The sequence below is a fragment of the Amblyomma americanum genome, chromosome 7 (genome assembly GCF_052857255.1).
Source record: "Amblyomma americanum isolate KBUSLIRL-KWMA chromosome 7, ASM5285725v1, whole genome shotgun sequence".
NCBI classification, from domain to species: domain Eukaryota; kingdom Metazoa; phylum Arthropoda; class Arachnida; order Ixodida; family Ixodidae; genus Amblyomma; species Amblyomma americanum.
In genome coordinates, this window is record NC_135503.1 from 20,224,823 (window position 1) to 20,250,492 (window position 25,670).

A 25,670-nucleotide genomic window follows, 5' to 3' on the forward strand; every position below is an offset into this window, starting at 1 on the left:
TTGATGGATGGCCATTCATAACGACACCGAGCTGATGCAGGTGCTTCCGGCTCTCTTGATGAAGTAGCCACTCTACAGGAATACGATGTTCCTAAAGAGAGCCAAGCACAGAAGAGAATGCGAGATAATTGAAGGCTACTCTATCAAAAAAGCCGGAAGCACCTGCATCAGCACGGCACCAATAAATAACTTCTCGCTTTGCTTCACTTTAACTTGCTCGCTTTGGAATGCATCACCGTTTTCTTCTGCGCTTGTCGCCTCGTAAAGCCATACATCTCTCCCATGCACTTTGCTGCTACCTATTCCCGTATTTGGGAGCAAACACTCGACACAGATGATTTTCGTGAGTTGTGACTACTGTTCAAGTTTATGTGGTGGACAATGTCCAAGAACGGTATGAATTCGAAACCACGCGGGCACAATGTGCCAACTTGCGGAAAATATCAACCCTGCCATTCAAGGGGCTCCGTTTTAGCTTGGGTAATTTCATTTTGTATGATCAGGCTTTCGATCTCCGTCGCAGTTTGAATTAATGAGGTTCCACTCTACAAATTGTATGGCGGCTTGGGCATTGGCAGTGAGTGAAAACAAGTTCTAAAAAATCAAGCAGTCAGTTGCGGTGCGTTGGAAACTTCAGGCGCTCTTATACATTTCTCTCTGAGCCATGTTGTGGTGCCACGGAAAAGTCTGAATCATCGAGCACGTCCAAAAAATCAGGGGTCCAAATTTTCTGTCGTCAACCGTATTTTACCTTTTAATTAGTCTGTGTGTGTGAATAAAATCTCCTGTAATGCTGGGCCAGAGGAGCAGATTGCTTTGAACGCTCATTTTGAGCAATGGTTTTGAATGGGGAAATATGCAAGGTCATTATATGGTGGCCAGCTACTTGAACCTAGAATAGTTTGCATCATCAAATGAATGTAGACGCAGAGAGGGTACAAACAGGACAGGAGGAGCACTGCTGCGAGAGGGTGTATGTATCGTGTCTTGCGTCCTCATTATTTCGCACTGCAAATTTTTCTAACATTGATTGACGCCAACTGGCCCAAACATCTGTGCTTCTGCATTGTATCTATTTGTTAACTTACAGAGTGCACATGAATGGCCAACATATGCACACAAAAAAATATGTGGCTTTGCAGATGCGTCACAACTTGTGCAACACTAGTTTTTGTTGTATGTTCGTTAGTTACATAAGACTTAATGCTATTATAATCTTAAATTTGTTGTTCTGTTTGGAGCAGAAGAATTTGCCTGCCTTGTTTTTATGAAGTTGGCGCTTTCATAACCTTTGTTTCTCCAGATTTAGCAGCAGTTTTGTTATGGTGAAAGGATTCATTGCAGCCCTTGTTCTTTGCAGGTGAGGCAGTCAACTGGGTGCAGTGTGACGGAGGCTGTGAACAGTGGTTCCACCTGCTCTGTGTGGGTCTTAGCATGAATGAAGTGAAGGACAGTGAGGACTACTACTGCCCGCAGTGCAGTCGGCCCGACACGGCTAAGGCCACGGGCCGATCTAATGGCAGCAGCCAGCAAGACGGGGCCGAAGGTAGTGGTAGTGGAGGTGAGGAGCTGTCGCCCGAATCGTCCCAAGAAATGGCCGTCTCATCGTCACCGGCCGCTGCTGCAGCGGAGGTTGAAGATGGTGGCGCAACTGTTACCACAATCACAAAGCCTCCCGCCCCTGCTGCGCCTCTTGTGTCGGCTGCTGTGTGAAGCGTTGTCTAGTTTGTTCTTGTTGCGAGTGAGTGGGAGTGGTAATTGTGCTCGCTGTGTTCGCCCAGGAGCGCAAGCACAATGGCGAGCATTAGGTACGGGTGTGCAGTGGGAGTGAACTGTGTCAGTAGCGAGATTGCGAAAAGTGTGGCCATCACTGTTGTGTGGGGCAGTCCCATGGTGTTCATCATTTCCATTCTTCTGGCGAGGGCTTGTTCCTTGGCTAAGTGGTGTTCGAGAGTACTGTTTTGTGGGGTTCCAGATTCCTGTCCACGTGTGTGTGTGTGTGTCTCCTGAAGCTGGCAAGTGGCGCTCTCTTGTCCCTTGTGTCAGAAACGGAGGTGTGTCCGCCTCCTGTGTGCCGTGTCCTTTTCTGTATTTCTGCTTTCCTTTGCATGTGGCACAACTCAAGTTGTCTTTGTTCTTTCCTTGGAATATTCTCGGGGAATTCTTTCTCATCTATCGGCACCATATTTTAGTTAAGCCCTTTTATTTCTTGCTGTGTTCCACCGCACGAGCTCTGTGCAGTCAGCTTTTCTGTTGAGGCATTCAGGCCACTATGCTGTGCTTGTATCACTCGCAGAATGTCGCTAGAGACTCCTTAATGAGAGGTGTTTGGACACTGCACACACACACACACACACACACTCTCTAAAAGCCTGCCAGCTTTCCTCTCTAAGTAACTGTTAGCAGCCCAGCACTTCGACACCTTTGTACATATATACATACATTGAATGTCATATAAGAACCTATATAAAAACCATAAAAGGAAAAAAAAAACCTGTATTACTAGATCATGGGGATGCTTCTCCTCACCATGTGACTGCATACTGTTTGTGTTCTCTTGTCACTTCCCGCTTAGTGTGTACATGTACATTAATCATGCAGAACTTTGCAACAGCGTAAAATAAGTAGGATATTGTGGTACAACCAACTCCAACCACTCAGGTGACTTGGTCTCGCGTGAATTCTGTTCACTGAGCGGTGCTTGCTGACCAGTCAGTAATTTGATGTCGTCGCACACCTTTTTATTCGTGTGAACATTGCGAATCTGGCTGTTGTACAACCCATTGTGTGTAATTCTCTTTGCATTGGTATCGGTAGTCATGACGAGTAATGAGACGAACAAAGCTAAACAAAGCATTGGGGTGCCGCTCCCTTTCAGTGCCCGCTGAAGGAAGGCCCTTCATTATCTCGGGGCATATGCCTTTTCCTCATCTTCTTCCTTGGCGCGCACATTGATTTTCATGGATGCGCCGCTGGTCTTTGCATTTCTCATTGTTTGCATTCATGGTCTCCTTGTACCACTTGTATGATAGGTTTGGCACTCTGGTAGAAAGAAGCTACATTTTATTTATTTTCATGTGCTATAGTGTGGCTCCAAGGTAAAGCAGGAGTGCTCCTCAAGGGAAAAAAGTTTAGTTCCCTTCTTTTTAGGTAAGATTTTGTGCAATCCACTTTATTTTGGAATAGTAGTAAATTCCAATAGACTCGATTCTTTCTCAAGCTATTTCACTCCAAGAACAAGTCAACAAGTCGCAGTGGGAAATGTATCTGCACCCTGTTTTGCATTGTAGATTTATTTCACTTGTAATAGTGCCGATTTGTTAAAGGAAGCTGCATTTATCCTAAGCATGAGTATTAGTTTTTATAGTGCTTTTTCTTTGAGCGAAAGAGTTCGCTGGTGTAACTGCACAAAAGCCACTGTTAGACAAGAAGACACTTGAAGCTAATCAGGTTTATTTGGCTTTTCTTTTGTACATATGCATTAAAAATTTTCTGGAGAATAGTGTGCTTGTGCCTAAATTGTGCCATAGCATGCGCTAAGCAAGAGCATGTTCTATACACATTATCTGATGGTTGCTTTTCTTTGGTATGTGAATCAAAACCCAAAGCAGCTCAAATTTGCTATTTAAATCCTAGTATATAATTTGAAAACCAGAAGACAACATATGAGCATAGTTCATATTGCATCACAGTGGTGACTGAATTGGTTATGGGAACTGCTTGGCTGATTTGGTCTAATGATGGCAAGCAAATGTGCTAAGAAGAGCACAGTCACTTGAATTCTGAACTAAATGGCAAAACAAAGTGCAACATTACACTCTCTTTGAGAACGGACGTTTTCGGGAGCAGCCCCAGCGAGGTCAACGGAAGTAATTTTTACCACCCATGACTTGATACTCGGTTCAGCGATATGTTTTACAGCAAAAGCTGTATTAGCCATTTAGGGGGTACAGCCCCCTCTCCCGTTGAATGGAAAGAGTGAAAGCACATGGGCACCTTCTGCCTCCATCGAAACACTGCTGCTGCTGTCAGGTTCGAACCAAGGTAATCCAGTTCGGTAGCCGAGCAGTAGCCATCGTGCCGGGAGGAGCCCAATGGGGCTGCGTTGCCGGACTAGCAAACGCCGTCATTTTCAGGCGCCTTCCACAGAGTGGCTGGCTTCCAGCGCCTTGGGGGTGGGGGCAACGGCTTTCCTTTAGGAATTGCTTCATGCACGAGCTCTTGCTTAAGCAAGTTTCAAAAAATGTTGTTTGCCAGCTATTCTGAGTGTCCGTTCATGTTATCTCTGAAGCTATGCCAACTACGCACAAGTTTAGTGTCACTTGTAATAATGACATTGCAAAAGTGGATACAGTGAGAGCAACCAAAAAAAAAAGAGACTTGGTCGTCGAGGAATGAAAAGCGCAGTAACTGTCTCATTTCTCGGTGGACACCTCAACTATGCCTTGAGGGAAGGGAGCAAGATGGAGTGAATGCGGAAAAAAGGTGCCGTAATGGAGGGCTACGGAATAGTTTCGACTACCTAAGGATGTGCACTGACATATTGCACAACACACGGGCGCCTTTTGAGAGAACAGTTGTGCAATTGCAGTGCCGAGATTGTCTTAAGTCAGGTATAAAGGTTTCAAAAGACTAGGAAGAGCGCCGTGAGGAAAACGATGAAGATGAAGGAGACTACTGACTGCGCGGCGGCCATGTTTTGATGGAGGCGAAACACACAAGGCGCCCATGTGCTGTACGATGTCAGTGCACGTTAAAAGATCCCCAGGTGGTCAAAATTATTCTGGAGCCGTCCACTATGGCACGTCTTTCTTCTTTCACCTTTGTCCCCTCATGGTGCAATTAAGGTGTCCATCAAGAAGTGATAGTTACTGCGCCATTTCCCTTCCTCAGAAACAACTATAATAAATCTTCACAGGCTTTTCAATGTTCGTGCGATGGGTCCTCCTCGCAAGGCTTCAGTACATTTTGAAATTTTTGACAGCTTTTTTTTTTTTTTTAAGGGTGGGGAAGGGGGCATCAATGGTTGGACCTTCGGATAATGCGAGTGTGTTCATAGATTTTATTTTGCTACTCATTTTGCAAGACACTTCAGGCTGCATACTGTTATGTTATCTAAGTATATAGTAGGCATTTCAGCACGTCTTTTTTTGCATATTGCTGAGTCAGTCTAGGTTTGTTCATTGCATTTGTGAAACCATACACTATTTTTGACAAATAAGGACAGCAACATTTGCCCATTTATGTTAACTTTTTTCATACTGAACAGATATACGATTCAATATTCAAAAGCATATCTTTTCCATAGTTGGATTCGATTCGTATTCGAAATGCTAATATTCGCACACCCCTAGTAAAAACATCTCCTATTCCATTAAAGTTCTTTTCCTTCCTGCCCTAGTAAAAACAAAACATGTAGGAAGCCTAGCTATTATCAAAAAAACATGCTGAGTGCTTTGTTGGTATTGTGCAGGCAAAATATGGTATTTACGTGCACCATTGTCCATATGCTGGCATTTCAAGCATATGGGTCAACACATGTCCCACTGCCCTACAAAAGGTAATTGCCTCCCAAAGCTGCACATGACGGGAGGCAGCACAATGAATGGCTCTGGATGATTTTTGACCACCTGGGGTTCTTTAATGTGTACCAGCATCGCAGAGCGCATCATCATTTTTTCATTTTGCCTGCTTTGATACATGGCTGTTGCAGCCGGAATGTGTATCCGTGACCTCTGCAGCTGAACACACATAGCCACTAACTTGATGAGTGCAGCAGACAAAAGAATTAAGCCAGTGCAAAACTGCATACATAATTTAGCAAAGGAATAGTTTTCCTTTACTCGTTAGAGAGTAATAAAGCAGATTCTGTCTACAAAGCCATGACATTTGCAGCAAAGTACAATAGGACAGTGCATGCTGTGCAAAGTGCAACCTATTTGTTGCAACCAATACTTAATTTTCTTTAAAGCCATATGTATGTAGTGCCATACACTGCTTAATACTGCAGTGCAAAAAATAAATTGTAAAGTGCTTTCTTTCACTATTTTAGTGCAAGCTCACATAGAAAATTTTGCAGGAAAATTTTGCCAATGTTAAGTTCAAATGGAACTATCATAATCATGCACACATAACGGTTACAAAGCCGTGCTTCTATATACAGAAGAGCCCACTTTTAATGGCCGTAGATATAATGAACGCTCGCTTATTATGAACGGGTGCAGTGCTACCGTCAAAATATGCAGGAGTCAAAGTCAAAGTCAAATTTATTTTTCTCCGAGAGGAAGAAAGGGGGCAATGGAAAAAAGCTGCACATGCGCAGCTTGACGAAGCCCGGCCCCCTTGGGTACAGTTCAGCAGCAATTCAAGAAAAATAAACAAAAGACGCTCAATGACAAGCATTGTACAAGATATATACATATGGACGACAATGTCAGGGTTTTATACGTGAGATGCAAAAAGTAAGCGGCTGACATAATACAATGCACGTGGTACAGGGCGTAGTTGCAGCACTATGTAAGCAAAAATGTCGTTTGCTGCACGATATAAAGAAAAAAGGAAGGGATATAAAATCAGACAGGTGGGCAATAGCACAGCGGAGGGCAGTGGCAACTCATCTCGGATAAGACGAACAACTTTGGCCACATGCTTGCAGCGAACGAGGAAGCGCGGTAAACTGCAGTTCCTCCTGAAGTTGAAGAGGTCACACTTCCTGCAAGCGCGCAGCGAAGGGAGTCTCGCAACTCTCGCGGCACTGCCCTGGAAAGAACATGTCGACTGAAAAATCCAATAAAAAGGTGGCATTGAAACAGTAAGTAACCGCCTGTCAAGCTCGCACTGTTGGCCTACGAGGGCAATCATTGCCTGCGTGTTTGCCGGCTAAGCAAAGTATCCCAAGCGGAAGCGCAATGTGCGCAAGACTGCAGTGTTGAACGCGAAGCTGCTGCCCATTGTCGCCGATCAACTAACAGCAGCGATTTGAGAAGTTTTAAGGCCTTGCTGTTCTGTTGGCTTATCTTTTGTGCAGATAAAGTAGCTGATACACTGTGTTGCAGAAGCGCTGCACTGCGCTTTCTTCACTGCATGAGCTGGGAACGATGAAGCTCGAAAACGTGATCGGACACATGTAGATTTGTGGCAATGCGTTGTTAATGCACAGCTGGCCAGATTTCTGTGATAGCTACATTCCTGCAGATCACAAAAATCGCAGAGCTACATGCTGTGACGAAGTTGTTGAACACGATGTACGCATATTCTCCTACTGCCAGGAATCTGATTTATGTGAACGGCCATCTGCTGCCAAGGACACTTCAACCACAATTAGTTATATCGCATCCCTAAATGAAGTTGATAGTTGGCAGCAAAGGTCTCTGCAAGGAGAACATGGCCACCCTAGTGAGCCTTGAGAAGAGCCACAGTAGGCTCTGCTTTGCACAAGTAGACATGCGTGCATAACACAGTTTTATATGAAATAAACACCACATTTGGCAGGCTTGGTGGTTTTGTCTTATGTGAAGTCCATTTACTACGAACATCGGATATAATGAATGAAATCTGTGTGACTGTCTGGATCGTAAGTGGTCTTGACTGTATTGGTCGGCATCGCAGCTAGCAGGCATGTCGACCAATAAGATTGATAGTTCCGTAACTCAGCCCCAGACTTCCATTACAACTCCTGTACCAAGAAATAAAATCTTGCCACGAAACTAAATATCAGTGGCATGTTTACGAATTGTGTATGCTATATCCAGAAGGCATGCCCAGATGTACACATGTATTCTCTTCTGTAGATGTCAAGCTCAGTCAGATACATCCAACACGAATGGTTAGATACAACTTAAAAGCCAAGTGGCTAGCATGCCCTTCAATAGGGGCCCTGCAACCAATGGCGTCAACCTATGGTCGCTACATTGTAGTAATCTGTTATCTCGTGATGACAGGCCATCATTGGATGTGTGGCCTGCTTTGAGGGGCTTTTGCTGCTGTTTCGCGAGTTGTATCCTACTATATTATGCTCAGTCGATTGGGATAGGTGCTAAGCCTCTCATTATGTATGAAATCCTCTTGCACAAAAACTACCGTCATGCAACTTATCCTTTCTCTTGAGAACAATGCATGCCTCTAAACGCATAGCGAAGGACTGCGGGACTGCATGGTCCATTAACACGTTTATTCTGGTGAACTTGTATACAATGCGTAAAAACAGTAAAAACACGTACTGAAATCAAGGCAGCATAACGGCAGCAAATTACATGCTCCAGCCAAAGAGACATTCATCTGTACAGAGGGTAGTAAAACTTGTGTACACAAGGTTGAGTACTATATTCGCAGCACGGGGGCTTAAGCAGATGTGTTACCGTCAGCTCACCATGTGTGCAGAAAAATATAAAAAAAAGCACTTCCGCGACACGATTCACTCACAAGGTAACTAAACGCATCGCACAACAGAAACGACCGTAAACTTGCCGCCGCCGTAGAACAACCTGAATGTGCTGGTTGCCCAGCTTCTTCGTAGCCATGGCGCTCGTAGACTAGACGAAAACACAAGAACACCAACATGCACGGCCGCCGATAGATTCTTTTTAGCACTACTGATCTAGACGCCATATTAGCAGTAACGTTCGAAGCTGCCAATTCGCCAAACTTCAACCAACTTCGTGGTCTCCACATCTGGCAATTCAATTCGGACCGCCATTGAGCAACTCTTCAACCTCGTAATGCTCGTAACGTCATTGGCCACAAGCTTAGCACGTGATCGTTTTTTTTAGTGTTTGTTCCTAAAATTTAAAAGGATAAACAAACTCAAATCAATTCAAAAGTAAAAATTTTTTTTTGGCTTGGATTAGTTTGACTTTTTGATCAAAACTGTCTCGCGCGTTCATTTTTTTTTTTGCTAACCTACTAAGAAACTTATGGCAATGCTTTATTAATGCAGTTATGAACAAAAACGCTACTATGTTGATAAAGTTTTTAGAAAAAATTGAAGTGCAAAGTGGCAATGGTCAACATGCGCATCTGACATGTAGGTGGCGTACGGCCCACAACTTTACACATAAAGCAAAAATAAAAAACAAGTAAGTAAAACAGAGAGGCACAGGGCGCAGTTAGTAGTTTGCAGGTTTGTGCAGTGCCGGAGATGTGTGCGGACGACTCGCAGTTTTGCTGGTTGTGCCTGTAGTGGTCTGTTTGAACAGCTTGACATTGTTCAAGACATATGCAACGATGAATTTGCGCGAGTTCTCACCAGTTTTTCTCGTTCTTTCGGTTTGCGCTTCGTATTCCGCTGCGGTAAATGTCTGCACGGACCGCATTGGAGCCGTGAACGGGCCCGTCATGTTCAGGTAAATTGTCCACCCGTGTTTTTTGCTGCCTCGGCGACCTTCCGAGGTAAAGCTTCTGTCTTCACGCGCTGCCTTGGCGGTCGGTCAAGGCTTTTCTCGACTTCACGCCCATTGACCAATGCATTAACGGAAGAGCTCGAGAAGTTCTCTTGAAACGGAGTTGACGGTTTGGCGTATGCCCATGACTCATGCAATCCCATCACGAGCGCGTGCGTTTCAATGGATTCGCGGCGTCATGCGGTTACTCAACGCCTGCGCGCGGTGCTTTCGTTGTAGCATCTTCATGCTTGCTTTTATATTTGCACTCAACTTAACACGGGTAGTAAACCGCTTCTGCCGGAACACGCGCTAAGCATGAGGCTCGGTATACTTCCGCTAAGCGATGAGCGCAAGTTGTTCCGTGCGTTAGTAGTTTATAGTGCAATATCTTCGCGCGTCGTTTCCCGGTTATGACGAGAAACGGAGTGAAAGGAGGGTTTATAGCTTTTGCAAAAATAAAGCTAACGCCTCGTTGTAGTAACTGACTGCGCACGAACGTGGCACGTCGATGTTGTCTTCGCGAGCAGGTAACGGCGAGCACCAGATCGTTTTACCTCGGCGAACCATCCCTCCACAGTTTTACCTGTTGGGCTTTGCTGCGAGTTTTCGGTATACTTAATATATAGTCGTTGCGGCTGCCGTTCGGGTTGTACCCCTTTCCTGTCTACGTCTCAGCATGTACTGTACTCGTGGTAATTCACGTCGGCCGGATGAACTCATCCATTCCCTTTCACATCCGCTTGCGTGCTTACCGTTTTAAGCCGCGCGTTTGGCCGGTTTTTCACTCACAAGTGCAACCACGGGGAATGTTTCGTGTCCACGCTTTCACGTTGTAACGTCACGAAATCGTCCGAATAGCGTTCTGAACATATTTCATTACACCGTTGGTGGTTTGTTTTGTGAGAATGTAAAACATAAATCGAAGACTGAAAAATTACATATTGTGCATGTAAAAGCTTGCGTTGTAAATTTCTCAGTGTCTTAGAGCTACAAAACACGCACGCGTGTATTGTCATGTGCAGAAAATCGGTCTCTTGTATCATATTTAATGCACCAGCCGTTGATTTAGAAGTATGATCACTGAAATTCTATGCTTTTTCGGTTTAAGGCTAACTTTTGTGGTGTGTCATTGTCACCATCCAGCAGGTATATTGCTGTGCATGAAGAAATATGCTTAGATATATAATTTTCAAGCGGCTGTGAGGTTTGGAAAGTTATTGCCCCTTTTAAGAGGCGGGCAAAGCACGCGCATGCACAGGACTGATGCTACTCCAGCAACTGGCCAGTGTCTACACTGTGAACTAAAGTAGTCAAGCATTTACTCCTGAAGATTGGATATGGTTTTTCATTGCTAAAAGAGTAAGCGTTGCATTAGTACTGGCTGTGCTCTGGAACACCAGTATTAAAATAACAAGTTCCTAGAAGAGCACTTAAAAAGATACTTTGGGCATTACAAGCAGTGCTATACATGCTGTACCCATGATTGTATCTTGATATGGTTCTGCCTTGTTTTTGAAATTTCAATTATTGAAGCCTATACGAGGTCTTCGAGGTGGAAAAACATTAGTTTTCGCTACCCAGCTGCTTGCTGGCACTAGGGTCTGTCACATTGCCATATCGAGTCTATCTCAGCGTTGTCACTCTTATCGTGTGTTGACACAGAGAGCACGTGTGCGGCAGTGAAAATCGGCGGACCCTGCTCTTCACTATCTTGTGGGGAGGCCCTCGTGCTTGAGTCATGGGGCTTAATAACTTTCTCCGTTACCACAATGCAGGCTTATCTATTATTTTTAGCTGTTTTGTCTGCACACTCTGCCGTGTTAATTGCATTCCAACTTGCAAAGATGCAGGCCCCATAAGTTGCACCACAAAGCATTTGATAAATACCTCCTAGTGCACAGCTAGTGTGTAATGGAAGGCTGTATTCATTCCTTCGTCATTCACTGTATTATTCATAGTCATGTGGCTATGGTCGGAGGTTCAAGATTTTTGGCATTGGATTGCAGCTGCAAGCGAACTTGGAATTCTTATTTTTATTAATTGTCACTACCTTCTATAACGGAGGAACATTTTGGTTCTAAATGTTGCGGTACATTGTTTCTTGTGAATAACTTGTTCCATACTTGAAGCTTTCCATTGCTGAGTTTAGATAAGACAATGCTATCTTTTATTGTTGCTGTTCACGTATTTCTTCCTCGCGGAGCATGCACTTGCGCACCGGTAAGTGAACTTCATGGTGCACGTGTAGTTCCTCCTTGTGCATTGCAGTAAGCTAAAATAAATTTTGCTGAAACTAGGATTTCATGAAGGAAGGGCCTTTCGTCCTGCTACTCCTGCTGTTTATTTCTTATTTTTTTCAAGCTGGTGGTTAGGTGATGAGATTTCACTGATTGCCATAAATCAGAAATTTTCTCCTTGTTTATCAGTCTTGCATAATTCGAAGCTGGCAGTTTTTGCTAACTGCCAAGTAAGAATTTTTTCTTCTAAATAAATTTTAAAATTATATTAATTTATAGTTATATAAAATTGTGTTACTGTATTTGTTTTGGTGGCGGGATAAAGAAATAAAAAATTAATTTCGCATCTGTGTTGCTGCTCTAGTTTTATTGCAAGCTTGATGAAATCACCCCCCCCCCCCCCCCCCCCCGCCACACACACACACACGCGCGCGCGCACTTTTTTTGAGGAACGTGCTGAGGCTGAGCTGTAAAACACACTTTTTGTCTTGAATGCTTTCTGTCTGAAGCTCATATTGCCTCGTGATAGATGAAAGGCCTTCCTCTTGCCGAGCTTGCTTTTTTTTTTTTTTCAACATCTGCTGGCATTGTCGTGCAGGTGATATATGAGAGGCGTTTGTCATGTGATTCGCTCGGCCCCATAGCTTGCTCATGCTGGCTCTTTGTGACTCAGTCTAGGTGTGGGAATGATGCACTTTATTTTTTTGTGCTTTCATATACCTTGCCTCTAATGCTACTGGCTTGTTTTTTGTGCCATGTGTTCTGGTTTTAGAATTCTGTGTCACATGGTCACAGGCTAGATCTGAGGAAAAAAGAGGACAGCTGTTCTGAATTCATGGTAGCTGTATGTCAACAGCTGCTTTTGCACCATGTAGCCAAGACCCGGTTGCGGTAGAGGAAGCCTTGCTGCGCAGATTTTAAAGCGGCAGTTGTATTTGACCCCCCCTCCCCCTCCCACAGCCCTCATCCCTTAATGTTTCCAGGCTTTAGTTAGATTTCACTGTATTCAAATATAAATTTGTTCATTATTTAGTACTCTTTCAAATAATTGCAACTGAAAGAAAAGAGATTGCCACACAAATTATGTTAACGTATTCTGCACAATAAAATAGGAGCTTACCCAAAGGTCTATTGATATTTGAAACATGTTGCTTAATGCTGCCTTTTGAAATCTGAAACAAAAAAGCATAAGAATTGTCACAAGCACGAAAGTACTTGTTGCGGGGCTAGTTCGTTTCGGTATTGATTTGTGCTAGGCAGTGGAACAAAACACCAAACAAGTCAGTCCAAAAGGCGTGCACGCATTGTGCATGCCACAAGAATTTTTCATTGAGGACGTTGGCTTGTTACTGAAGTTTGTTTATTTAGGTGCAGTGCTTGAGTTCAAAAACCGAGTTGTGCCTGTTGTGCATGAAACATGGTCATTACAGTGTATTAATGCAATAATTTTGTTCGTCATTGATGAGACAAGCTAATACAATTAACAACACAACATTAATTGAGATAATTCTTGTAGCTATGCTTAGCTGGCTTTGTCCTCAAAGCAGCACAGTGGTTGTGCACTATACTTAACTTTTTAGATACCCATAAATTCTTAGCTCTCTCTCTCTCTCCAGCTTCATTTAAGGACATACGTGGGTCTTGAAATGATAAAAAATGCTAAAATTTCAATTTTGCAAAAATGGCATATTCGGGATCCATACACTCAAGTTCCTGCTTAAAAAGTTTCGCGTTTACAAAGCTCGGAAATAGCGATTTCGGAGTGAAATGTGGCAGGACTTTGCGCCAATTGCTTCCCCCTACCCAATCTCCGATGGCTGCCATCTTAGTTTTTTTTGAAAGCTGGGCCCCTTCCCCACTACCTGGTATTACTCACTACTGCGAAATATTTTTGGAACGTCCACATTCCGCTGTTTTTTTAGGCCTCTACAACGACCTCCGAATGGCTGGCGCACGCATTTCAAATGCGATTTTCGCAGCTTCATGTTTTTTGCCAACATGACTAGCCTTACAAAAGTTTTTGTTTTTATGGTGCAATTTCAATTCATCTTATACTGTTGAATTCAGAAAAACTAAACTGTGGAGCTAGCTATGCTGTTTTTGTTTGGCTGAGTCAAACATTACAAATTTTGTGAACCATAATGTCACCTAACTATACTGCATAATTGTGGTACTTGGACAAAATTTAGCATTTTTATATCATGATGTACTTTAGCAACAATATCATTAGCATAGCTCCAGGTGGCAGGTCATTGGCTACAGCCCCATTTCAATTGAAGCCGAAAAGGTGTTAGGTTTTTTGCAATTAAGCCTGAAGTGGCCTTTAAAAAATAGGACGAGCAATCAGCAGTGTGCGTGTTCACCCGTGTTCTGCCAGAATCTGCCTGAGTGGTCCCACATGACTCTGCGTCCAAGGCCCAAAGTTTGGTGCATGCACTACGAGCTGTGGCGCACCGCACTGGTAGTTTTCGTTTGTGCCCCTAACTTATTCTAGTACCATGCACCCAGGTGGTCTAAATTAAACTGGAGCCCTCCACTATGGCATCCATCATTGCCCATTTGTTGCTTCGGGATGTTAAACCCTACAGTTTACAATGTTTTTCTTCACTCAGTCATAAGGTGTCTTAGCATCCTTCCTTCGCATACACAGTGTCCAAAAGAAAAAAAATAATGTTAATGAATAATGATAAAACTATCGGCCACCAATATTTTTTCGCAAGATACCCACGTGTTCAGAAAATGCGTGCTCTTGTGTTTTGTTCATTCTACAGGCACACATGGCAGGTGGCCTTGCCTCCAGAAGCGGACACCCGCTCGGACTTTATGTTCATGTCTCTGTGTGAACCGCTCAGCTTTCCGGTTGACTCTCCAGCCGCCCCATGCAATGGCAAGTCCATCTGTCGTGTGACAGATGGCAAGGCAGAAGTGCTTGCAGACCTCAGTGTGAATACCTCCAATGTGGAGATGACTGATTCCTGGATGTTTTTGAAGGGGAACAAGTGTGGGGAAGGCCATCCTCAGGACTTCAAAATGTCAATCAGGCTGAGCTGTGCAAGTCACCTCGTAAGTGCGTTCTTTGTCCTGTGCATCCTTAACGTGCCTACAAGGGGTACCTTGTAGGTGTCAAGGTGTGAACTTGGCGTGATTAAAGCAAAGCATGTAAATTTAATTGTGTTGCATTTCCTCTGTAGTGCAACCCTTCACTAAAAGAGGCGTAATCACCCTCGCATTACGAGTCCTTTAGGTATGATGTAAAACGCAAATTCGGATCACATTGCCACTTTAACATAGTGCGCATGGTATGGAAACACAAGACAGAAATAAAATAGTGTGCAATATTGAAGTCATCACTACCTGGTAAGGTTCAAAAAGATGTTCAAATTCTCTCTCAGAGAATTCAGGGCAGCTAGCCCTTTTACTTTTTTGCTGTTAAGGGTGAGAAGTCTAGCTTTATAATTGAATGCTGTTGTTAAATTGTGCAACTGTTAATCTTAAAAGAAAATTTTCTGTAGGGAACTATCAAATTCTGATCGTCTTAATAATGAAGGGATGCATTGCATATTGTGGTTCTAGTGTCCGAGCTCTGAAGATAAGTTGTTGGTGGCAGATGGACTGCTAGCCTGTATTCCCTTAATCTTGAGATGAGATTTGCTGCTCCTAAAACAGCATTGATTTGATCAGTATGTAGGGAAGTGACCTTCATTTATGGTGTGAACTCTTCTGTGATGTTTCTGCAGCAGCACTGAGCTGGCATTGTTTCTCATTCAGCACTGGAATGGCTGGAAAAGTGTTGTCATCAAGCGCAGTAGGAGCAACATTGTTGGTCGATGATTACTTGCACTTGGCTCATAGTGCAACTCAAACAATGAGGATAAGACAGGATATGCACTGACTATTGACTTATTATTAACTTCTATTTACCTTATGAACACACCTGGCATTTTTTTTTTTTACTCTTCTATCCTTCTCTTCTGGTCCTGTAAATTATCTCTCGAGCGAAGCAGGGACATTCACTATCCATCTAATCGACGGATTGGTCAACTCTTCTGTAGTCTTCTCTTGTGTAGATGACCTTCACAGTCCCTTGTGTGAAACCTTTGAGTGTCTGGATCACCTTATCAAATGCTTCATTAAACTTTAACCCCCCTCTTTTATTTGTAGGGATCTCCAAAGTATTTTGTAGACAGGAAGTGCCAGATGTTCTTTATGTGGAGAACATCTGCAGTATGCCCCAAGGAACAAACTCGTACTGAAGTTCCATGCAGTGCCTACAGTGCAAATGGATCACGCCATGATCTCACGGGCCTTATTAAAACCACAGGAGGGTACACAGTTGAAACAACGGACCCATCGACAAGACTGGTCATTAATGTCTGTTCTGACATGCAGCCAGGTGAGGCTTCGTAGATATCTTTTGCCTTCCAGGACATTCCTTTAGAAAGGCAGAGGGATAGGTTGTTGGAGAAGGTGTTCCGTTTGTGAGCATTCATATAATTGTCCATTTGCTGTGCTTAGTGGAAAGGGGAATCGGGGACATAAATACCCTGGGAGGAGGATGGTAGGGAAATAAGGTGAAAGGAAAGCCGGGGAAAGAAAGATTAAGATGGTTGCAATATTCACAACAGATAGTTTTTTGAGTAAAGTCGGTATTATGAATGTGCGAGAACGATTTGTGAAGCTTGTCACTGCTTTGAAGGGGGAGGGAAAGACTGTAACGTCCTTTTCATCATTGTGGGTGCTTGCCCTTCTGTTCATATTTATCTTATCTTCTGACAATCGATGCATCAAAAGTGATTAACGTTTTGTAGGAAAAAATGATGACATGAAAAACTGTATTGTCCAGAAGTTAACAGCTTGCATTAACAGAAGCATGAATGGATTCATTTAGGTATGTTTTATCACTTTGGCGCTTTAGCACTTAAGCTCAGTACTATTTCGTTTTTTTTTTTGTCCATTGCTATGAAAGAGGCTGCTGTGTGATAGCTGAACATTGCATTTCTCAATCGTTGTCATTCTCTAGTGTTATCACCTCTTTCATCTAGATAGGCCTAGTTCATTGGACATTTTAGCTTTACAAAAGCAGGGTGCTTTGAAGAAGTACTAAACTGTATTGCCCTCAACTGGTCTGCGTCACTTATCTGGTCATCAGCTTTCTCTTCTCAGCTCATTAAAGGAGGCAGATTGTTTTGAATGTAACTTTGGCAGTAAACTTATCAATTATCTATTTGGCATGCATCCACAATGGAAAAGGGCAAGCTGATGTTCTCATATTTAGTTTTTTATGTTTGCAACTAGAAAGTGCTTGTAAACTGCTTTTAGTTACTGTATATTGCCACATACAAGTTGACATTTTGTTTCAATAAAATGGCCATCTGAAATTGGGGGTCAAACCTATATGCGAAATGGACCTATTTGCCGGGGGAACTGAAGAGGGGGGGTTCAAGGTAGCTTCGGCCAAGCTGCAGCGTATATTTGCAGTCAACATTTTTTTTTTTGGTCTGCGAGGGCTGCTTGGTGGGGGGTTGACTTATAATAGGAGGCAATATATGGTGAGCAAGTTATGGGCTACTTGTCCTGCCTAAGTACTGGCAAATTACCCTACACTGCATGCAGTGTTTGTATATAGCTCTCTTTTACTTCTAATGTCATTGCTGAAAGTTGCTTCATATCATTGCACAGTCATCATTGTTCCCGACTCAAGTAATGGGTATGCAAGGCTGATTCCACTGACCGTTTTGGCCTTTCCTTGCATGTACTACAATCAGCCGACAGCATTGCGTATCCTCCACGGAGTGGTGCTTGCATCCTCAATGACAAGAACGAATGCCAGTCTGTCGGCCAGCTCGAGTCCGGCCTGCTTGCAAATGACACCGGCCTCTACTTGGAGTATGCAGCTGTCCCTGAATCGCAACCAAGACCTGGCTGCACAGAGCCTCCCAGAACTGTTATCCAGTTTCGATGTCCAGGTCGTGCAAGGGTCAGTGGTACTTTGTTGTTTTGAACTGAAAATCGGGGAGTGTGTCATGTGAGACAGGTGCGGTGCTTGGTAGTAATAATTTGTTGCCTCATATCTTGTGCTCCTAAAGTAGTCACAACTTGGAACTTTATACAGGCATTGTCATTGGAATTATCATAGATGCTTGTGTGCTATAAAGATGCAACACAGAAGCAAAGAAATGAAGCAAGGGCAACATAGTTCACAGGCCTTGCAGAAATATAGAAGTAGGTAAAGCTCTGTCGCTTTCGAGAACAAACCGCACTGTCAAAAAGTAGACACAGCTGGCAGGTGATCGTGCACAGGAGTGAGCTTGTCACTTGCCAGTCAGGATAACAGACCAATGAAATGCTAGCAAACCTTTCTGGCTTGTTGACTATGTCAGAATCGCTTTGACTGGTTCGCATAAATTTAGACCTACAGTTGAACCTCGTTATAACGAATTTGAAGGGACCCGGCAATTACTTCGTTATAGACCGTGTTGACAGCTTCCGGGGGAATCTTCATTCCTTCGTTATATCTATTATTTCGTTATAATAAGGTTCGACTGTCTTTCTGGCCTGCGATTCGCTGATCATTGCTTCACTCGTGGAAAAAACTGTGAAAGCACCAAAAACTTAACGAAAACAATTCCAGACTCAAAGAAAAAGTTGCTACAGCAGAAACACAGAAGAAACCGAAAAACCGTGCGTCACGTGGTCCAGGTGATGATTGAGTTGTGGGAGCCAGGTCATTATTTTACTTCGCGATGCTTCGTCACTGTTTCACGTTTACAATGGCTTCATAAGATTACAAATGTTGTCAGTCTTTTCACGTAATGGAAGTACCTCATTAACAAGATATTGGCTCTGGTTTGGTATCTGTGCTTCAGACAAAGCTTGGTGAGAAAGCGGGGGCTCCAGGCCTGCACTGATAGCGCAGCAGTGCATCTGAACGTACAACAGTACTACTTAGTTTAATGATCCCACTGTCTCGCTGTGATTGTCTCCCGTTAAGACCAAATTTCAGAAAATGAATTTAATATGCTGTCATTGATTTTTTTCTTCTTTTTTTTCTTAAACTTAAAAGTCCATTATCTAACACTCAGGCACGCGCCATCCGATATAGCTGCATGTTCGTAGCTGGCACCATTTGAGAGAGAACAGGAAAGGGGTGGATGCTTTTTAATGGTACTTCAGGGATGCATATAGTGCAAGTCTCTTTGTATAGGCTGTTCACAGAGTAAAGCAGTGAGCGCAACATGGAATTCGAAAAGCTTGCCGAATAGTGAGCTATTGCAAAGTTCCTTTGGCCACTCAGTTTGGTCAAAGCGTGTGTGGTGAAAGCTTGGAGGACCTAGGAAATGTGAGGTGGACTTTACAACAAGTAGTCATTTCTAACAAGCACTTTATTTTAGCTGTCATTCGTTGGAACTTTTTTTTTTCTTTGTTCACTTGTTCCACAACGTTCTCTTTGCTACCTGTTACTCGTGTGGGTTTGTTTTCTTAAATATTGTACCTCATGAATACATGTTTCCATTTTAAAGCCCAGCTGGAAATTGTTTATAACAGAAAGGCAATATTAATTTTCTTTCTCCTTGCATGCCTTTTGTTGAGCTCAGTAACTTTTGTGTAATCTTTTTTTTTTTTCCTACAGAGTCGAGCTCCACGGCTTATTTCGGATGTGAACTGCCACTACTACGTTGAATGGGAGACGCAGTATGCGTGTTCGTTGGACCTCCTTCAAGCAAGTCCTGAATCCTGCAAGTTTACAAGCGAAGTTCATGGCGTTGATGTTGATCTCACCCCTCTGCAGCTAGAAAATGGTTTGCTTCATTTTTTGTGGCTGTTACTTCTTGCCTTATATCTTGGACAACCTGCATTGACTAAATCTTGGCTTTTGCTTACTTGGTGCACAGTATTTAGATGTTCCGGTGGTGGCAGTCTTGTAATCGGAGCTTGTCGGTACTCACAATCGGCTGCTTTGTGAGGCTGAGCTCGCCTGATAGACAAAGTACAGAAAATATGGCGTAGCTGGCAGGTGCTGTTTCAGCCAGGACTGGATGGCTGCAACTCGTGGCCTTTATTTGTGGTTGTGGTTATGCATTCTTGCATGTTTGTGATTATTACAGTAGTCTGAGAGGATTGTGCAGGTATTATGATGTAACAACATTCTTTCTGAGTGCATTGTACACTTGAGTGGAGACATGATGACACTGCAAATGCAGGATGCACAAAGAAAACAAACACAAGGTGTGTTTGTGCATGTGTGCATATGCACGTGCGTGTTTGGAAATACTATTGCCTAATGTAGGAAGGGCTTGCAGAGGGGAGAATTGGTAGGAGGAGTCATTGGTGTACATGCCATGTAATGCCATTGTTGTGTTCACCCAGCATTGGCCTTTATTGTCATTGTCATGTATAGTAAGTATAGTAAGTAAGTATAGTAAGTATAGGTCAGTTTTATGGTTTCCGTGTTTTGATTTAGGTGCTTCTAGTGTGTTTTTCTTGTATACTTGTTTTTGTGTGTGTCGTTAGTTAGAATGGAATATGGGAATTCCAGGAGGCCAAAGGTTGGTCTGGCTGCATATAAATATTGCTAATGTTCATAGTCTAGATGTATGCGAATATTGAAATTTTCGAATTTGAAGAAAAAAATGGCTTCGAATATCGAATATCTGTTCAGTACAAAAAAAAAATTTCGGAAAGTGATAAACAAGCAAATGTTGTCGCACTTATTTTTTTTTTTTCAAAGTAACGTGTGGTCTTTGCAACTAAAACAAAACTAGACTGCCTTATTACCGTATAAAAAATCGTGCTCAGAAATGTACACTATTGATTAGACAGCATAACAGCATCCAAACTGTAATGAGGTCATGCAAAACAAAACCCATAAAATGATGACACTGGCAACAGAAAATAGCATGATGACTAGTAAAACCACCTTCATTCGGAGTTCAAGGGACCGGAAGAATGCCCAGTTTATCCGAAGACCTAGGTTCATAAAATTTCCCGTGCCCCCCGAAAAAAAAAAAAACTGCTGTAAATGCAAAGATGCAGTAAGGCCTTATGAGGCAGCATCATCACGCTAACACCTGTAAGCCCGTGACGAGTCCGCCCGTTTTGGAGTGCTGGAAGAACAACACAAATGGAAGCTAGGGGCCGGGGAAAACACACTGGCATCGGAACGGCGAGACGGTTTCTAAAAAGGGAAGATAAGTCACCTGCGACTTGCCAGTCGGTGTCCAAAAGCCGTGCAGAGCTGGGATTGGACTACCAGCGAATGCACGGGTTGACAGTTGCAGTTGCCGCGGGGCAGCGGCAAAGCTCAGAAACCGAAACTACGTGGCCAGGCTACACCTAGCGACAGGGGCCTTCCGATCGTTGTCACGCCTGCCGTTACGCCCACTAAAAAGGTGCGCGGGTTACAATGCACCATGCAGTAGGCGGTATTTTTACAGGATCGCTTGCCTTATTGTGACAACTCGACACGCCCCTTCAGGAGGCTCCCGCAAAATTTCGCAAGTAGGCTTTCCCGCATTAGGGTAGTTTACAAAACGGGATGGCGGAGGTCACGCTCATAGTGTTATGAACACGACAGGAGGCATTCTTCAGATTTGGGCATTAAATATGTAACGAATATGTAACGATTATTCGAAGTGCGCCGTTGATTATCTTGTTCGCAGCACGTGTGATATGTGGGAAAGCCCACTTGCGTAATTTCACAGCGTTGGAATGCGATCGGTCCGCGTGATAAACAACGGAGAAGGAAGGGAATAGGACCTCTGTATTTTTTTTCTGGACTTTTTAACTTAATCATCGGCTAATTTGCCGACATATTGTGGTTTTGCCACGGTAGAATTTATGAAAGTCTGTGCATTATATGATCGCTGACGAATATTCAGGAATTTTCGATTATTCGGAAATTCTCGAATATCAATTTCTCGAATACGAATCATCAAACATATTTGATTCGTATTCGAAATTTCGAATATATGCACACCCCTAGTTAATACGTTAATATGGCTTCACCTAGTGTCAGATTTTGTTTCTTTGTGCCTGTATGTTTCTGTAACTGATTTAACTGCGGAGTTGTTGGCATTGTTTAATGTCAGTTTAGTTTTCATTTACATTGCAATCCGAGTGTAAATTGTCCGCAGGTGCTCCTTTATCTTTGTCTGGTGGCTCAGTGGTTATGGTGCTCGACTGCTGACCCAAAGGACGCGGGTTCGATCCCAGCCGCGGCGGTCACATTTTGATGGGGACAAATTGCTAGAGGCCTGTGTACTGTGTGATGTCAGTGCATGTTAAGGAACCCCAGGTGGCCTAAATTTCCGGCGCCCTTCAATGCGGCGTCCCTCATAGCCTAGTCGCTTTGGGACGTTAAACCCCATAAACCTTATCTTTATGTCTGTCTTTGCAGCCTTTGTGCCTGTCGTCTGTTACATGAGTGCTCCACAAAGGATGCAATTGGCCTAAGCCAAAGCCCTACTCAATAGTTGTGCTCTTCTCAAGGTTTGCATAGGGCAGGTTCTTCCGTCAGACAAGTTACCTGACATCTGCCTTGAGTGTGGGATGTTGTTTTGATGCATTAGTTGCTGTCACTTACAGTAAAGGCTCAGGCTGTTAGTCTTTAGAAGATACTACCCACCAAGTCTTACATTTGTCTGAAAGTGCACTTTGTGTTGTCGCTGGCATGCACAATTATTGTTCCCTTTACAATACTTCAGTGTTGCCTGCGGATTTTGCTTTCCAGGTTACCACACAACGGAAATGACCATCAATGGCACCAAGGCCGTCTTCTATTACAATGTATGTGGCAAAAGCCTTGGCATCAGCCCAGCCAAATGTGGGAGCAAGAGGTCTTCCAAGTCAGCCATATGCGCAGAGATCGGCGGGCAGGCACTTTCTCTGGGGCACGAGGAAGAGCAGACTCTGCAGTAAGTTTGGTGACAACTTATTGAGAGTTGCTGTAGAGTAGGAGCACATTGTTCTTCTGAACGTTGCCTTCCAAATTGTCATCTGCCTTCTGTTCATCTAGATGTGGCATTTTTTACCTTCAGATTGTAAAAAGCCGTTGCGCTGGTTCTTTATGCCTCTGCCACATGGGCACAAAAAATGACAGGAAATGCTTACTGCCATTATTTTTGGAGTTGATGCTGTATGTCCAGATTATACAAAAGTCACATTGACGATAAAGCTTGCAAGCCAATCAAAAATTGTACCTGGTCATAAACAGTGCAAATGTGCACCAAATTTCGGTAATGTTATTCAAATGTAATATAAAAATTATTGTCCAGAAAATGTCAGTTTTTGGTTGACAAGCTGGAAAAGACGCCATAAACTTGCATGACGGCACATAAGCCAAGAGTCTGTCAGAATTGTCGGTAAAAGTGGTGCTATTTGCATCGAAAATGCAGTAGAGGTGCCTCAACTGACTGTGTTATGAGTGAACCACTTGCTGCTTGATAGGAAGTTGTTACCAACAAAGTTGAGTGCTTTTCTGTGTGTTGAACGGAAGCGACAGTACAAATATCGTGGGTAAATGAGTTGTGATGAACTTGATAAGTTGCGAATGGAAATAAAGCTAATGCCATTAAATTTATGCATGGGATATTGCACAAATCCATTAAAACTTAAAGCAGTCGTTTATGGGCATTAAATTTGTTTGTGTGGCACAGGTACTGGCACGTTTAAGGGCACACACAGGGTAAGGTAAAATTAGAAAAAAATCGTTTTTTTTTTCTTTTGGAATTTTAGAAGTTCAATTCTTTCTACACATGTTCCATGATCGCACTTTCCTCAGAAAGCCATATTTACGGCTGAAAAACGCTTTTTCCGAAACCAAGTAGTGAGCGGCCACGCCCCCTTTCAGGATTAACGTCAATTTTTTCAACCAAAAAGTCCACCACCTGATTTCAAAACTTGTCTAAAATCAGCTACATATAAAAAATTGTCTGGCAACTATTGTACAGCTCCTCTTTTTTAGCCAAGACAATCCTGAGACGCTTTGCACGTTTATTCCACGTTTCTGCAACCTTCATGCAGCTGCGTCCGAGTGCTATCCCTTTCGATCAGTATTGTAAATTGTGCCGGTGTTGGTTGCAGCTGATAAGTTGAGATGCCCAGGGCAAAGAAGGCCTTCGTCAGGCGTGAATTTCTTGGCAACCGCTATGCTCATCGTGAAAAAGCAAAAGGATGTCCATGACCGAATGAGATCCCGAATGCCGAACGCGCCAGCTCCTCGACATCGAAGCTTTCAAGATTTTCTCTGTGCTTCCAGGAAGAGGATGTGCTACAGAGCAGCAGCCAATATGCCTTAATGGACATGGACGGCATTTGTGCCGCAATTACGCAGATTTGTGTGTGCAGAGAGTGCGGTGGAAGTGTTGAGCTCATCGAAATTGTGACAAAACGGGTAGGTGTTGCAAGCGTTTACAGTTTGAACTGTGAAGTGTGTAGTGCCGCACAACGATTTGAGACGTCGAAGAAAACTACTTCTGGCCTCTATGAAGCCAACCTCAGGTTAGTGTATGCCTTGAGGTCCATTGGTAAGGGAATGGCTGCAGGAAATATACTCTGTGCTATGCTAAACCTTCCTAAGCCGCCGACAAAGTTTGCGAAATACAATCAAGAGCTTCTAGGTCACATCGAAGCTGCTGCTCAGGAGTCGATGAAAAGGGCAGCTGACGAAGCTGTGCAGCTGAATGAGGGGGATAAAGACATCGCAGTTGCTCTTGATGGAAGCTGGCAGAAGCGAGGCCATACTTCCAATAACGGCATAGTCTCTGCGACCAGTGTAGACTCTGGGAAAGTGCTGGATGTGGAGGTTTTGTCTAAACGTTGTCCAAAGTGCAGCATCAAGGGTACAAACAGTGACCCCCTTCATAGAGAGGTGTGCCAAAGCAACTACCTAGGCACCAGCGGTGGAATGGAAGTCGCAGGAGCACTGAAAATTTTCGGCAGGAGTGAGGAGCTTCACGGTGTTCGATACGTCAAATACCTTGGGGATGGTGACAGCAAGGCTTTTATGGCTGTGAAGGCACAAATGCCATATGGTGATTCCGTTGAAATATCCAAGGTTGAGTGCATAGGGCACGTGCAAAAAAGGATGGGCACAAGGTTACGAAGGCTAAAAAAAGGAAACAAAGCAGGAAAACTCTCTGATGGAAAGAGCCTCTCGGGCCGAGGCCGACTGACTGATGCAGTAATAGACAAGCTCCAGACGTACTATGGTTTGGCCATCAGAAGAAATGTAGGAAACCTGGATGAAATGCGAAAGGCCGTTTGGGCAACCTTCTTCCACTTATCGGCCACAGACGATGACCCATGCCATGGACTTTGCCCAAAGGGACCTGATACGTGGTGTGCCTTCAACAGAAGTCAGTCAGAGGGCAAGCCATTTTTCCACAAGGAGAGTTTGCCTGCATCTGTCTTGGAGGCTATCAAACCCATTTATAGGGAGCTATCGAAGGCTGAGCTCCTAGAGAAGTGCCTGCATGGGCGAACTCAAAATGCAAATGAGTCGTTCAACCATGTTGTTTGGGAACGCGCGCCAAAGAATGTGTTTGTTAGGCTTCGGACCCTACGGATGGCAACACTGGATGCTGTTCTTTCATTTAATGATGGTAGCATCGCACGGGCCAACGTTTTGAAGGCGTGTGGATTGAACCCAGGGAGCAACACCATCAAGTGGCTGAGGGAAGCTGACCATAAGCGCATGTACTTTGCGGACCGAGCAACATGACAGCTTACAAAAGAGGCCCGACAGTCAAAACGACAAGCCGAAAAGCGAAAAAATGACGGCGACAGTGACTACGAAGCAGGGGGCTATTAAACCAATTACTATGGAGGCATTTCTGCGAATAAAAAATGGTTTTTCACATCTTTTTTCTCTTTACGCTCTATTATCTCAAAACACTGTTTTTTCTTACAAAGGTACCATTATTTCCAATGCCTTTCAAGACAGACGGCTGATTTTCTTTTGCAATCATCTACATAAGTGTTGCCAACTACTGAACTAGAATTAAGCAATTTCACTGAGCAGTTATTCTGTTATGAATTTTGAAATGCGCAAAGA

The 25,670-nt window shown here is 43.6% G+C and overlaps 2 protein-coding genes across 6 annotated transcripts in view; both read left to right on the forward strand.

Annotated features, from left to right (window-relative positions):
- LOC144098622 (lysine-specific demethylase 5A-like) overlaps positions 1-3,502 on the forward strand; it is a 58,991-nt gene extending 55,489 nt beyond the window's left edge. For all 5 annotated transcript variants that reach the window (XM_077631408.1, XM_077631411.1, XM_077631409.1 and 2 more), the window contains one exon: positions 1,361-3,502. In XM_077631408.1, the coding sequence (XP_077487534.1) occupies positions 1,361-1,713 (353 nt within the window). In that variant the 3' untranslated portion in view covers positions 1,714-3,502. The remainder of the gene's footprint in view (positions 1-1,360) is intronic.
- A 5,574-nt stretch (positions 3,503-9,076) lies between these two features.
- Lerp (lysosomal enzyme receptor protein) overlaps positions 9,077-25,670 on the forward strand; it is a 62,123-nt gene continuing 45,529 nt past the window's right edge. The window contains exons 1-6 of the mRNA XM_077631412.1: positions 9,077-9,341; positions 14,389-14,680; positions 15,779-16,010; positions 17,383-17,594; positions 19,248-19,416; positions 22,347-22,530. Coding sequence (XP_077487538.1) covers positions 9,223-9,341; positions 14,389-14,680; positions 15,779-16,010; positions 17,383-17,594; positions 19,248-19,416; positions 22,347-22,530 — 1,208 coding nt within the window. The 5' untranslated portion in view covers positions 9,077-9,222. The remainder of the gene's footprint in view (positions 9,342-14,388; positions 14,681-15,778; positions 16,011-17,382; positions 17,595-19,247; positions 19,417-22,346; positions 22,531-25,670) is intronic.